We start from the raw sequence: 14,808 nt of genomic DNA, 5'->3' as shown, positions 1-14,808 counted from the left end.
GGAAAAAAGAAAGAAGTATGTGAACCTAAGGCTGGGGTCAGTGAAGATGATATCGCCCACTGCAGACACCACCCTGAGTTGCCTGACATGTCAACAGAGAGTATGGTCCTACTGTGTGGGCCTAGGGACCTTTCTGAGGCTGTAGTGGGGTAGAAGAGCAAGAGGGAAGAGTAGCAGAGAAGTTTTCGATCAATGCCTTTGTCTTAGGAGGGCCTAGCCTTCAAGAGAGCCTCTCAAGGGACAGAGAAGGGGACAGAAAAGGAAAGTCCTAATATATGCCACCTCTTTTGAAATATCATTTGACCCATACCAGCTAAACATACAACATAGACCACAGCAGAACAATTGTACACATGAGAGAGTCAGAAAGCAAGAGAGAGAGAGAGAGAGAGAGAGAGAGAGAGAGAGAGAGAGAGAGAGAGAGAGAGAGAGAGAAGAAATGGGAGGAGGGAGAGGGAGAAGAGAGAAAAATAATGAAGAAAAAAGAGAGGAAATGGATAGCCATTTAATTTCCCAGACATTTTTTGGGTTGGTTTTGAGATAGGGTTTCTCTGTGTAGCCCTAGCTGTCCTGGACTCACTTTGTAGACCAGGCTGGTCGCGAACTCACAGCAATCCGCCTGCCTCTGCCTCCCTGAGTCCTAGGATTACAGGGTGTGCCACCATGACTGCCTCCCTGACCCTTTTTTTATGTATGCTATCCCATTTGGGACCTTAGCCCTTCTGCTCTGTCTCCCTCACCCCAAGTCTAAGCAGCCAGCACCGCTGGCTCCTGTTCTGGTTTCTTGTCTAGTTACTTGGCAGGGCTGGGACTGAATCCAGAACCTTCCCCATGCTAGGTGAACATTCTGCTAGTCACTTACACCCCAGCTTTTTGGTATTGTTTGCTTCTGTCATAAAGACAGACGGGGTCTCTCTTTGCAGAGGCTGACCTTAAAGTCCTGGGCTCAAGCAATCCTCCTGCCTCAGCCTGCCAGTACCTGAGGCTCCCCATGTGTGACAGCAAACTCAGCTCTCAGCATCTCCTTCTTCTCCCATGGTAGCACTGGGCAGCTAAGGTGCAAGTCAGTCTGCTGACCTGCTTCTGCAGTCCCAGGTCCCCAGAGCGCTGAGCTAGGAGAGTCACTTGAACCAAAGGACTCCAGGCCAGCTGGACACTAGAGCAGGGCTGTCCACACAAAGTGGAAGGGAGGGAGGAGAAAAGAAAGGAGAGGAGAGAGTAGACAAAGAGGAAGAGAGGGAAGAGGGGGAGAAAGGACAGGGAGAGGGTTCCTCTGTGGGTCTCTAGCACTTTACCCTTCTTGTTCTCAAAATCGGGGTGAAGCCTGGGCTTGTGGATAGGAGGGTGAGAAACTGGGACCCTGTGCTAGATGGAGGGGGATGGCACTGCTCAGGCAGGTCTGAAAGACTTGCTTCCCTGCCCAAAGCAGTGGGATCCTTACTTCTCAAACAGCATCATTGGAGACATAGGAAGGAGCAAAAAGCATCCAGGTGGGTGATCAGCATTAGCTGCGCCCAGGAGAGGCCAGTTCTCACACACACACACTCACACCACAGTCTGAGGGGGCCCTAGTAGCCTTGTTGGGCAGAGCACAGAAGGCCAGCCAATGAGGGCCTCTCTGAGGGCGTGTCCCAAGCGCTGCAGGCATATAAGTCAGCTTGCTGCAGCTCCAACACACTTCTGATTCTGACAGACTCAGGAAGAAATCATCATGGTGCTCTCTGCGGAAGACAAAGCCAACGTCAGGGCTGCCTGGGACAAGATTGGTGGCCATGGTGCCGAGTATGGTGCGGAGGCCCTAGAGAGGTGAGACCGGGGCCTTGCTCTGTAAGGACCAAGGCATCCACTGCAAACCTGGTGCTCAGTGGGCAGCTCCTAGCTTGTTTTCCTGTCACCCCAGTCCTCCTCTCACCTTTCTTCCCACAGGATGTTTGATAGCTTCCCCACCACCAAGACCTACTTCCCTCACTTTGATCTAAGCCACGGCTCCGCCCAGGTCAAGGGTCATGGCCAGAAGGTCGCTGATGCCCTGGCCACAGCTGCATCCCACCTGGATGACCTGCCCAGTGCCCTGTCCGCTCTGAGTGACCTGCACGCCCACAAGCTGCGTGTGGACCCCGTCAACTTCAAGGTGTGAGGTCAAGCCTGGCAGGGGGGTATATGGGATCCGTAGGAAGGACACAGTGCTTCCAGAAAGGGGAACCCAGGCAGCAGGCCAGCTACTGCTGCCACGGACTGACCCTTCCTGTCTCCACAGCTCCTGAGCCACTGCCTGCTGGTGACCCTGGCCAACCACCACCCTGCGGACTTCACCCCTGCAGTGCACGCCTCTCTGGACAAATTCCTTGCCACTGTGGGCACTGTGCTGACCTCCAAGTACCGTTAAGCTGGAGCCTCAGGGCTGCCTCCTGCCCTGCTTTGCCTTCTGGCCAGGCCCTCCTCCCTCCCTCGCACCTGTACCTCTTGGTCTTTGAATAAAGCCTGAGTAGGAAGTCTGTGTGCCTGGTTTTCTGGGGCTGCAAAGGTGCCACTACTGGTGTGTGTGTGTGTGGGGGGGGGGGGCCTCTGGGCCCTAAACTTCAAAATACTGTGTTACCCTTAAATAGTTTCTCAGGTTATGGTGACTCCCAACCATAAAATTATTTCCTTGCTACTTTCTAACTGTAATTTTGCTCTTAGGAATCATAATGTAATTATCTGTTATGTGGAGCTGGAGAGATGGCTCTTCCAAAGCTCCTGAATTCAATTTCCTGCAATCACACGGTGGCCTCACAACTATCTATTATGAGATTTGGTGCCCTCTTCTGGGGGGCAGGCGTATAAGCAGGCAGAATATTGTATACATAATAAATAAATCTTTTTAAAAATGTTATGTAGGACACCTGACATAAAATCCCAAAGCTGTGACCCACAGGTTGAACACTACTTCTCTAGGGCCTAAAGTCTAGGAGGACACATTCCTAGCCTGGGACTAAGGTCCCTTGTGCTGAGGCAGGACAGAGGGGAAGGGCCAGAAGGGTGTTGAGGGTAAAGGGACCGCCCAGAGTTTCTGGACAACCCCTGGCCCCACAGTGCCTCAGGCTCAACATGAATTTGTTGAAATACAAGTTACCTCTCCACTGTTGCCTCTCTTTTTCTCGCATCAGTCACATTACGGATGGTTGTGAGCCACCATGTGTTTGCCAGGAATTGAACTCAGGACTTCTGGAGGAGTGGTCAGTGCCCTTAACCTCTGAGCCATCCATCCAGTCCCACTGTTACCTTTCATTTTGTGCAGTCCCACATTGGGCTAGCTCAGTACCCACCTAGGTGTAAACAGATCAGAGCTGGAAGAAATAACCAAATGCTCCCCTAGACACACATCCACCCTGCAGCGCAGGCCCTTGGTTGAGACGGATCTCTGTGAATTCAAGAACTATATAGTGAGACTCAAAAGACAAGACAAAAACAAAAACAAAAACCATAGTGGTAGGAATGAACCCAGCCAAGAACTACAAAGTCAGGATTGTTAGTAATTCTTGGCAGAAACAGCAGTGTCTTTTTTCCCTGAGCCCATGAGCCATCTCTGGAAAATAGCCATTACAGAGCCCGTTAGTGACCATCCTGAAGCCAGCACATCGTAAGCATCAGTAGGTGGGTGATGTTAGATGTTTCTCATTGCTGTGACAAAACACCTGACAAAAGCAACGGAGGGAAGGGATTTTATTTTGGCTCACAGTATAAGGGTACAGTCCTTGTGGTAGGAAGTCATGGTTGCAGGAACTTAAGGCAGCCGGTCACATTGCATCTGCAGTCGGGAAGCAGAGAAGATGGCTGGTGCTCAGCTCTTTTCCTCCTTTTTATTCAGCCTACAGCACCAGCATACAGGATGATGCAGCCTATATTCAGGGCGGGTCTTCTCACTAAAACCCTTGGAAACACTTTCACAGACACACTTGGGTGTTTCCACGGTGATTCTAAAGCCCATGGCATTGATCAGGTTAACCATGAGAGTGATTAACATATAGCTTACACCCAGAATGGAATATTCTCTACCCATAAAGTAATAGGATTATATCACTCAGCCAAGTTTTGCAGACACCTTGAGGGGAAGAAGCCAACACACCAAAGGCATGAGTCCATGTTTGTGAAATATCCAAATGAGCAAACTAGGAATAGAAAACAGCTTCCTGGTTGCCAGAGACTTCAGGAAGAAGCTGGGTAGTGTAGCTAGTAGATGAAATTTCTGTCTGGATGGAACTTGTTAACAGTGATGATGGCTCAACACTGTGGGTATATAAGCGTCAGTGACTTATACATATCAGAAATGGCTATAGTGCAGTTTGTTATAGGAAGCGTTGCTGCATTTTGCTATCATCCCTGGGACACATCACAGCATTCCATAATCAACACTGCTGTGAAAGGAACATGTGCTAGGATCACAGGCCTAGCAGCTGTTGAGAAGCCATGACTTTTCATTTTAGCAGTAAATAAACCCAAGGAAGTGTGTTAAAATTCAGGAGGTAAAAGACACCAACAATAACGAAACACACACTGAAATTCAGTATATTCCAATAATGCATGCCATGTATGGAAAATGTGAAGTGTTGGACCCCAAGGAAACCTAAGACTCCCGTGCCATAGTTAACTTTGGGAAAAAAACTGAGTTCACACACCCCCAAGACCAGACTGTAGATTAAAGCTCACAACAAAGTGGCTGACCGACTGACCTTGCTTTTGCTGAAGAGGCCCCAATCAAGGTAAACCTTTCCCAGAGCTTCTTAGGCCATTGTCATCCTGTTAACCTTTGCCTAGCCCTACTCCAGATACTTCTGTCCCACCATGCATGCCTAGATGAAATTCCTGAGCCGCACAACTTGGGTACTGGCTTCCAAGTACTGCTGAGCTGGCAATGGGTCCTCCAAGGAGCACACCCTGCATCTCCTCTCTCATGTACTAAGAGACTACCCTTCCACTGCAATGAGCCAAGTTATGATGAAGGTCCAGCCTTTTACCTGTTACAATGACCATGGGACATTAGGAGATTCAAGAGGCCTCTAACCTAGCAAATCTAGGGTTACTCATCACAAATACTGAGGGTGAATTTGGCTACCCTGGGCCTTTTGTCTCTAAGAGAGTAACAGGTTCCGTAAGGGTAGGAGTAGTCTTGCTTGATCTCTCCAGGGATGCTTCATGTTCATCCTCCTGACTCAGGAGCTGAGGTGCCCAGAACATCTAAGACAGTCCCCAAACCTAGGGCAGCGCTACCTATTGGCACAAGGCTGACCTACACGAGACAAGACAGTAACTTCTAATATTAGGAAAGCTGGCGTACTCCAGACCTAGGGTAGGAATTGGGTCCTCAGGCCCAGCGCCTATCATCTAGACAGAGGGATCGGGGGCTACCAAACCCTGTTTTTTTATCTGACTTCAGAGAGAAGGTAATGCCTTCTTCCTGCCTAAGAATCAATCATGGTCACTGCAGAAACCTGATTTTAAGCTGCTGCCTTGTCCCTATTTGCTATATCCCAAACACAGGAATATGTATGTCCTGCACACTATTGCCTTTCAGTTCTTACTCGACCTAAAACAAACTAAGTCCTGTATGAGCAAGTAGAAAAAACTGTGAAGGCATCTCCCAGAGCACATGCATGACATACATTGTATGACATGGGAAAACACAGCATGGATTTGAGAGAAGCATTAGAATCACCAGCCAGAATTATGACTTCCTTGCCCAATGCACTGGGCATCACTAAAAGCCTGCAAAAAATAAAATGGTCCAGAGAGGGCATATCTGTTTTTTCTGAGCTGGACATCCACCTCCTATGTATGCCCTGGCCTGTGGGTGCTACAGGTTACTGGGCCTTGCAAAGAGGCAGGATAAAAACTACCAGCTCTTCCAATTCTTTGGCCTGGAACCTAATCAGCATCTCAAGTTGGGCCCTCAATCTGCAGATGGTAAGATCCTATGACTTAATTTTCTTTTCTTTTTTTTGAGACAGGGTTTCTCTGTGTAGCTTTAGCTGTTCCAGACTTCCTTTGTAGACCAGGCTGGCCTCGAACTCACAGTGCCTCTGCCTCTGGGATTAAAGGTATGCATCACCCCCACCTGGCTGATCCTATCATAATGGCCTGAGCCATTCTTGCATAATGGCCTGAGCCACCCTCACACACATACAACAAACCTCTGGTTATCTATGTCTTCCTAGTTCCCTTTCTCTAGGAAATTCTAATTAAGAAAGCAAAACATCAGGAGGCAAAGGCAGGCGGATCTCTGAGTTTGAGGCCAGCTGGTTCTACAAGAGTGAGTCCCAGGACAGCCAAGGCTACACAGAGAAACCCTTTCTCAAACAAACAAACAAACAAACAAACAGATACTACCAAAACAGGGGTCTGCCTAGTATACCCCAGTAGCAGTATTTGTGTGCCATGTGAGCCCAGGGATTCTCCTGTGGGTACTACAGGTCATGGCTCAGAAATGTTTCCAGTAACTTTACTCCCTGATAAAAGAAACCAAAACACTTGTTTCTCCACATACAAATTTATATCTAGACAGAAAGGATCCAAACAGACATGCTGATGTTGGCCAAGAGGTTAGGCCCATCTAGTTAAGGCCTTAAGGAGTCCAGGGAACAAAATGTTCCTGCATAAGCAGCCACAACTAGTCACAAAGTCCACCTGGGGCCAAGAACCCCAGGTATGGGCCTTACTCCAGGGAGATAGCAGAGCAGAGCTGAACTGAGCTCCACCTGGAGGCCAAGGGGCTAGAGACGATGAAACCTACACACAGGCCCTGTGTGCAGTACTGAGCCCCAATGGCTCCTTCAGAGATATTCCATCCTACCTCCTTTCATATGGAGACAGTTGACCAGGAAAAGCCTGTTTCACATAGTAACAGAGCAGGTACCCACACATATCCTGTAGAAAGGAGCCAAGGGCAGCACCAGGTACCACATTACAAGAGCACAAGATCCTATGTGTGACCATCAAACCAAAAGCTCAAGAACAGCACCTAAACTTTTACAAACATGGCACGGAGAGGGAGAGCTTCTATGTTTAATACAACCAACTAAAGGTCCCTCCAAAAATCAAACTGTAACTCCCAGACACATGAAGGAAGAAGCTCCTATTCAGTGATCCTTTCTATTTGGGCTTCACTTTGGCCTTAAGGCATTGGTCCTCTGTAAGCAACACATGCTCAGTGGGTAACAATAAGCCCACCTTGGGTGTAAACCACCCAAGATACCTGACCTAAGCTGTAACCCTCTCCAAAGGACCTCCTGATTGGCAGGTAGGGGGCATCTATGTCTTTACTCCACCAAGTAATAAAGTGGAACTGCAATGTGAGTCACCTGAGCTAAGGCCAACAGATATAGCTCTGCCTAAGGAAATGAGTGTGTAATATGGCCGCCCCCTCCTACACAGAGCAGGCTCTATTGTCTGCACTGGGATAGTAGATGAGCAGCTAAGATGCAGAGTGTGAGCCAGGCAGGAAAGCCACATACATCTGGCTCAGTTGTGTGTTAGGAGTGCCTTGGCACCTAAGATGCCAAAAGTTAAAGTGGTCAGACATTTGGTCAGCTTTCTGAGTTAAAGGCAGCACCTGCCTTTGTGTCCACCAGTGCAGGGTCCTAGCAAAGTGCCTCTAGAGTGGAGGACAGCAGACACTCCAACACAGCTGTCAGGAGGCAGCCGCCAGATTTATTTGTTCCTATACAACATAACCCCAAACACAGGAGCAGCTCTGAACAACTCTAGAAACTCACAGCTAGGGCCAAACAATAGAAATTGACTACAAAAGATGAGTTGTACCCAGCAAATATAAAGGATAATTTAGGCTGTGCTGAGCATTTGTCAGACTATTTACAGCGCCAGAGCCAGGGTCAGATCTCGCCAGCCTCCTTCTCCTCCGATCTCCGTGATGCAGTCTTGCCATTGGAGCTCTCCAGCCTCCAGTCAGTGGGCCCTCGCTCACGCCCGTATTCCCAGGATTCCTCTCTCAATGAGCGCTCCCTGGAGAACCTAGGAAAGTGGAACCAGAGGCTCAGCAGAGGCTGCCATCTCCTTCTGGTTGGCTGCTGCTCAGGAACCAGTAAGGTAGACTCTCACCGCCCCACCACGCTTAGGTGCCTTTTTTTTTTTTTTTTTTTTAAAGAAAAAAAAGACAAGGTCTTTCTGTATAGTCCTGGCTGTCCTGGAACTCCTTTGGTAGAACAGGCTGGCCTCAAATTCGGAGATCCATCTGCTCTGCTCCACCCCGCCCTCTACTGTGATTAAAGGTGTGGGCCACCACCCCCTGACCTTAGGTGCCTCTTAACATTCCACAAGACAGCTAAGTTTGACTGTATCTGATGTCTGATGACACAGATAGTCATTAAAGAAAAATAAATAAGTGGCTCTTTGAGCTGGGGATGGTGGCTAATACCTGTAATCCTCACACTCAGGAGGGTGAGACAGGAGTGATGGAGTCTGGGGTCAGCCTGGGCTACAGAGATTTGGTCTTCGAAGCAACATCTGAAAAGGTTTAAGGGGCTGGACAGAGAGGTCAGAATGATGCTCTTGTGAAGAACTGAACTGATTTCCTAGCATCCATGTTGGGTGTCTCAGAACCATCAGCAACTCCAGCTATAGAGGAGCCAAACCTTTTTTGTCCTCCAACAGTATGTTGTACACACAAACAGTAACGCACATGACCTAATACACTAACATGTACACATAATAAAATAAATCTTTAAAATAAATAAATAAATAAAAAGAAAAGATTTTTAATAAGGAAAGTTTTCAGTGTTAACAGAAACAAGGCAAATGGGAATACAACAAAGTTACACACGTGAAATATGACCCATTATGTAAAGACAATGGAAAAAACAGAATGGAAAACCACACAAGCCAATCACGGCAGTATACACTTTTCGTTTCAGCACTCGGGAGGCTGAAGGAGGAGGATCTTGAGTTCAAGCCAACCTAGGTTACAAAGTGAGAGCCTGTCTCTAAATAAAACAAAAAGTACAAGAGAGGTAATTAACCAGGGCTTGTTTAAGACAAAAATCTCAGCTGTTCTTTACCAAGTTAAAGAATATAATGCCCAGACAAGTACAGTGCTACCCAGGGGGCCATGTGAGAGCTCAATACATCTACCCTATTCCAAGCACTGGGTGCCACTCACCCAGAGTCTGCCTCCCCACAAGCCCAACTTTGTCCCTACCAGATACAGTGGCCAAAGGGCCAAAATGGCAGACCCCAGGAACACAAAGAGAAAGGGCTCACTCCTGGCTGTAGCTACTGAAGGGGTCATGGTAGTTACTTGTATTTTGCACTCCGATCCCTAGAAGCCCGGCGGTGACCACGGCTGTGGCTCCGGGAACGGCTGCGATGTCGCCGGTGTCTATCTCGGGACCTGGAACGGGAAAACTTCCGCCGCTCTCGGGAGGTAGATCTAGACCGCCTCCGTCGCCGATCCCGGGAACGTGACCTAGAAAACCCAAATAATTTTGAGATCCAAGATGTCACTGGGGTCAAACATTTCTAAGGTGTACCTCCATTCCTGTCCTCTCAACATCTTTTGCTTTTTCTTTGTTTTTCAAGATATGGTTTCTCGTGTAGCCCTGACTTTCTGGCTGTCCTAGACTCACTTTGTAGCCCAAGCTGGCCTCGAACTCACAGGGATCCATCTGCTTCGGCCTCTGCTGGGATTAAAGGCATATGCCACCACGCCTGGCTTTACTCAGCATCTTTTGGTCTACAGCTTTGCTGGGATTTCTCTTTCCTCCCACAAATGTGCAATTTGGAACTGAAAAACTCCCCTGATTTAATCTTATGGTCAAACCTTTCCCCTGAAAGCACAGGACTAGGCCAGGTGTGGTCGTACATGCTTTTAATCCCAGCACTTGGGAAACAGAAGGTCATTTCTAAATTCGAAGCTGGACCGGTCCAGAGGAGTTACAAGACACTTACGGCCACATAGGTAAACCCTGTCTTTAAAAATAAAACAAGCAAAACACCAACAAAACAAAAACACAACAGGACTTGGACACTCCAAGTTGGTCTACAGGCCTCAGCAGGCTCTTTTTTCACCCCATACACTCTCACGTGCATGCACCATATTATATATTCAGATACATGTTGCCTTTTGCTGTGCTAAGCCTTAACCAACTCCTATGCTCTGCTCTTCACAAGCCAGCCTTGTGAAACTATAAGCATCAATTATTAAGAAATGTTTCTGTGCTGGGCAGTGGTGGCACATGCCTTTAATCTCAGCACTCGGGACGCAGAGGTGGGGAATCTTTATGAGTTTGAGGCCGGCCTGGTCTACAAAGTGAGTCCAGGATAGTCAAGGCTACACAGAAAAATCTTGTTTTGAAAAACAAAACAACAACAACAAAAAAAAGAACAAAATTTTTTCTGAAGAAAAAGGGCACTCCTAAGAACTCTGTAATGGTTTGGAAAACCTACCTCCTGCGATCTCGGGTTCTTGATCCAGACCTAAACAAGAAAATAAAAAGAGATGAGCTCCTTAAATCCCACCATTCAGGAGACAATCTCTGCGAATCTGAAGCAAAAACATTGAGATAGAGCACGGTTGCTTCTGGCTCTGATCTTTTCTTTGAAATCAAGCTAACACATTTATTGACCTGAGTACTTCTGAGGCATCTCAAACTGAATATAGGCAAATTTTAGCCCCTATTCCTGCTCCCATCCCTCCTGTCCTAGGTAAAGGACAACTCCAGATTAGAAACCAAAAGGCCAGGTGGGCATGAGAGTGTGTACACCTTTAATCCCAGCACAGGGAGGCAGATCCCTGATTTATTTTTTTTTTTTTTTTTTTTTTTTTTTTTTTTTTTTTGGTTTTTCGAGACAGGGTTTCTCTGTGTAGCCTTGGCTGTCCTGGACTCACTTTGTAGACCAGGCTGGTCTTGAACTCACAGCGATCCGCCTGCCTCTGCCTCCCGAGTGCTGGGATTAAAGGCGTGCGCCACCACGCCCGGCTCAGATCCCTGATTTATAAAGCAAGTTCCAGGGACATACAGAAAAACCTTGTCTCAAAAAGCCAAATAGAGAAGAAATAAAACCACAAGGCCAGCCTCATTCCTGCTCCTCACACACTACCAAGTCTAATTAAAGTTGTGCCCCAGACCACACCACCCACACTCTTCCTGCCTCTAAACTCCTGCTAGGCACTCACTGGTGTAGGGGCTTTGGCAGAACACCTTATACTTTGCTTCACAATGGGCAAGAACTTATTCTTACTGCATGCCTTACGAGAAAGTCTGTCCAGTATCCCCACATGACCAATTAAAAAAATGACAGAGCCTATACAAAGCCTCTACTCTTTAAGTCCAAAGCTGATGGTTTTCCTACAGCGATGCACTACTATGAGGCTACTGCTTAGCAGCAGCAGACCCACTTTTGCCTTGCTAAGATATCCATGCCAAGCTGTCAGAGGAACTGGCTCTGTTATAAGATAGCTGGGCAGTGGTGGCTCACATCTTTTAATCATAGCAACTGGGAGACAGAGGCAGGCAGATCTCTGAGTTGAGGCCAGCCTGGTTGACAGAGGGAGCTGACAGGGAGGGATACACAGAGAACCCCAGTCTGAAAGAAGAAAGGGAAATCCATGTTGCACTTTACCATACTGAATATATTGTAGATTTAATTATTTTTTTCTTTTAAAGGCTACCCTGGAGCCACATGTAGCACATGCCCTAATCTCAGCCTTTGGGAGGGAAAGGCAGGTACATCTCTTCAAGTTCTAGGCCAGTCTGGACTACATTAGTGAGACCCTGACTCAAAATACATAAACTAATAAATATATAACTAATGCCACTTTTGTATGTAGCAAGCACTGAGTGCTCCAGGTCCAAGCTTACCTCCTGCTCAGGCGCTCCTCTCGCTCTCTCTCCTCTCTTCTCCTCAATCGATCCTGATTTCTCTTTTCCTGCTTTTCAGCCACTGTTTTCTAAATGAATGAAAAAAATGGATAAAACAAAGGAAAAGCAACAACTTTTAGGAAACAATATTCTATTCAGTTAAAAACTAACAGAAAACACACTTAAAAAGTAAACATTTTATACATTTGGTGACAAATTACACAGGAGGGGCTGAACCTATAAGTCACAGGGGATTGATCACAATGCTTCAAACCAAGCTATAAAGTTTCACCAAGCGTTGTGGTAAAAGAGAAACGTAAGTCAGTCCACATACACCCTGCTGCTGGAGTGGAGCTCTAGGTAGCCAGAAGCAGCACGCTTGTGATTTGATGCATGCTATGATAACACTAGCACAATTGCACACTCAACTCATTAGGCTTGATTCTAAATGCAACAGAAGGCAGGAGGTTCTGAGAACCTCTACCACCAAATCAGTATCAGCTTAAGCTAGTTGAAAAGTAACCCACCACTAATATTAATACTAACTCAAACCCTGTAGTACATCATCTGGGCAGAGTGAATGAAATCAAGTCCCGTGTAAGGAAATAAGGCACACTCACCACCAGTCTTCCCTACTTAGAGCAGGGATAGCAAAGAAAATCTCCATTGAGTACAGCACGTACCTGCTAGATGAGAGACTGAGGGGAGATGTCCTACCCAGCACCTCAAACCTTATCTGAGATAGGCAAATAGCACAGTCTGCTCCAAAGTCCCTTTTCACACTTCCCTAAAGCAGGTCTGGCTGAGAATAAGCCCAGGGTATGACTGCACTTCCTCTCTGACTCTTATCATTCACCTCACATGACCAGCAAACCAAACCTATACACATGCAGATGTGAAGTAGTATATTAAAATGCTACTGTGAGTCAGGCATGGTGGTGCATGATTGTAATCCCTACACTTCAGCAGAAGCATGCAGATCTCTGAGTTCGAGGCTAGCATGGCCTACAAAACAAGGCCAGGACTACAAGAGAAGCCCGTCTTGAATAAAAGAGTTATTGGGAAGACAGAGCAACTATTTTTGTTGAGGCATGGTCTCAATAAGATGGACCTCTAGCTGGCCAGATGGCTGAAGATGACTTTAAAGTTCTGACTTTCCTGTCTCTACTTCTCCAATACCAAGGTTGTTGAGCACCACGTGGGTCCTGGGAACTGAATCAGGTATTCTGTACTTTACTAAGACTTCTCAACAGACCTCAGCAAAATGCTCTGAGGATATCTCAGCGGCCAGCCCCTCCAGCTCCAGGCTCCTCTGTTGCATAAATCAGGAGACTCTTCTTTGGATTAAAGTTCTTCTTTTTGCCTAAGTGAACAGATCTGTTTTGGGAGCACAGAAGGCTCAACAGTGGCTATAAAAAAAAATTTTTTTTTTTTGGTTTGGATTTTGTTTTTTTGAGACAGGGTTTCTGTGTAGCCTTGGCTGTCCTGGAACTCACTCTGTAGAGCAGCTCAGCTACAAATTCACATTGATCCACTTGCCTCTGTCTCCCTGAATGCTGGGATTAAAGGTGTGTGCCACTGCGCCTGGCTGACTGTGAGATCTTAAGAGCATTCTACATTCAGGTGCCACATATCTGTTTTCCCACCTCATGAATATGGAGGTAAAGCTGACTTTATACCTTATTATAATTCAATTGCATGTAGTGAGTAGAGAAAGGACTATCACTTTGAAGCCTGACAATTCAACTTATCAAAAAGAACATTATCTTGGAATTTAGTTCAATAAAGCACAAGTTCCCTAGCAAGTAGGAGACTTTGGCTCTACCCAACACAATAAATTAGAAAAAGAAAAGTAAATAAAGAAAGAAAATTGCTAGAAAGACAGCTTAAAGGTTAAATTGCTGCTCTTCCACAGGACCCAAGTTAGATTCCCACATGGTGAATTAAAAATCATCCAGATGCAGATGATCCACTGCCCTCTTCTGGCCTCCAAGGGTACTGTAGAAATGTGGCACACAGACACACATACAAATTGCCTCTCACACACTTAAATTTTTTTTTCTCTTTTAAATCTCAGAAACAGAGCTGGACGTGGCAGCACACGCCTTTAATCTCAGCCCTCATAAGGCAGAGGCAGGAGGATTGCTATGAGTTCGAGGCCAGCCTGGTCAACAAAGCAAGTCAAGGAGAGCCAAGGCTACACAGAGAAACTGTGTCTCAAAAAATAAAAAATAAAAACAAACAAACAAAAACACCCAAGATCCCACCCCACCCCCCACCCACAAAAGAAAGAACTGGCCACACCAGTAGCTCACACCTGTAATCCCAGTACTTGGTAGACAGATGGAACTCTTTTTTTTTTTTTTTTGGTTTTTCGAGACAGGGTTTCTCTGTGTAGCCTTGGCCATCCTGGACTCACTTTGTAGACCAGGCTGGCCTCGAACTCACAGCGATCCGCCTGCCTCTGCCTCCCGACAGATGGAACTCTTAAAGAGTTTGTGGCCAACCTGGTCTACTACAGAGTAAGTTCCAGGACAGCTAAGGCTACTCTGGGGATGGGGATGGGGAGCCACCCAGAAACATGCCAGGCAATGGTGGCATATACTTTTAATCCCAGCACTCAGGAGGCAGAGGCAAGTAGATCTCTGAGTTTAAGGCTAGCTTGGTCTACATAATGAGTTCCAGGTCTGGAGAGAGTTAAGAGCACTGACTGTTCTTCCAGAGGTCCTGAGCTCAATTCCCAACAACCACATGGTGGCTCACAACCATCTATAAGATCCGGTGTCCTCTTCTGGCCTACAGGCACAAACGCAGGCAGAGCACTGTATACATAATAAATAAATCTTAAAGAGTTCCAGAACAGCAAGGGCTACACAGAGAAACCCTACCTCAAAAACAAAATTACAAAACTAAAGGCCAAACAAATAACAAAAAATCCCAGAAACATGTTCAAATCAAG

At 46.7% G+C, this 14,808-nt stretch overlaps 2 protein-coding genes across 8 annotated transcripts in view; one reads left to right on the top strand and one right to left on the bottom strand.

Annotated features, from left to right (window-relative positions):
- Positions 1-1,696: 1,696 nt before the first annotated feature.
- On the top strand, positions 1,697-2,492 carry LOC127208017 (hemoglobin subunit alpha). The gene is made up of 3 exons (XM_051167363.1): positions 1,697-1,806; positions 1,927-2,131; positions 2,258-2,492. The coding sequence occupies exons 1-3, from the start codon at positions 1,712-1,714 to the stop codon at positions 2,384-2,386; spliced, it is 429 nt and encodes a 142-aa protein (XP_051023320.1). The 5' UTR covers positions 1,697-1,711; the 3' UTR covers positions 2,387-2,492.
- Positions 2,493-3,676: 1,184 nt separating this feature from the next.
- Luc7l (LUC7 like) overlaps positions 3,677-14,808 on the bottom strand; it is a 30,664-nt gene continuing 19,532 nt past the window's right edge. For 5 of the 7 annotated variants that reach the window (XM_051168344.1, XM_051168346.1, XM_051168348.1 and 2 more), the window contains 4 exons: positions 11,850-11,938; positions 10,435-10,464; positions 9,287-9,454; positions 6,347-8,004 (listed from right to left, as the gene is read on the bottom strand). In XM_051168344.1, the coding sequence (XP_051024301.1) occupies positions 7,866-8,004; positions 9,287-9,454; positions 10,435-10,464; positions 11,850-11,938 (426 nt within the window). In that variant the 3' untranslated portion in view covers positions 6,347-7,865. Of the gene's footprint in view, positions 3,788-6,343; positions 8,005-8,407; positions 8,515-9,286; positions 9,455-10,434; positions 10,465-11,849; positions 11,939-14,808 lie in introns of those variants that run through there. The other 2 variants (XR_007833112.1, XM_051168345.1) reach the window with 2 other exon arrangements.

The sequence above is a fragment of the Acomys russatus genome, chromosome 25, assembly GCF_903995435.1.
Source record: "Acomys russatus chromosome 25, mAcoRus1.1, whole genome shotgun sequence".
Lineage (NCBI taxonomy): Eukaryota > Metazoa > Chordata > Mammalia > Rodentia > Muridae > Acomys > Acomys russatus.
This window is presented reverse-complemented; position numbering and strand designations above follow the sequence as displayed.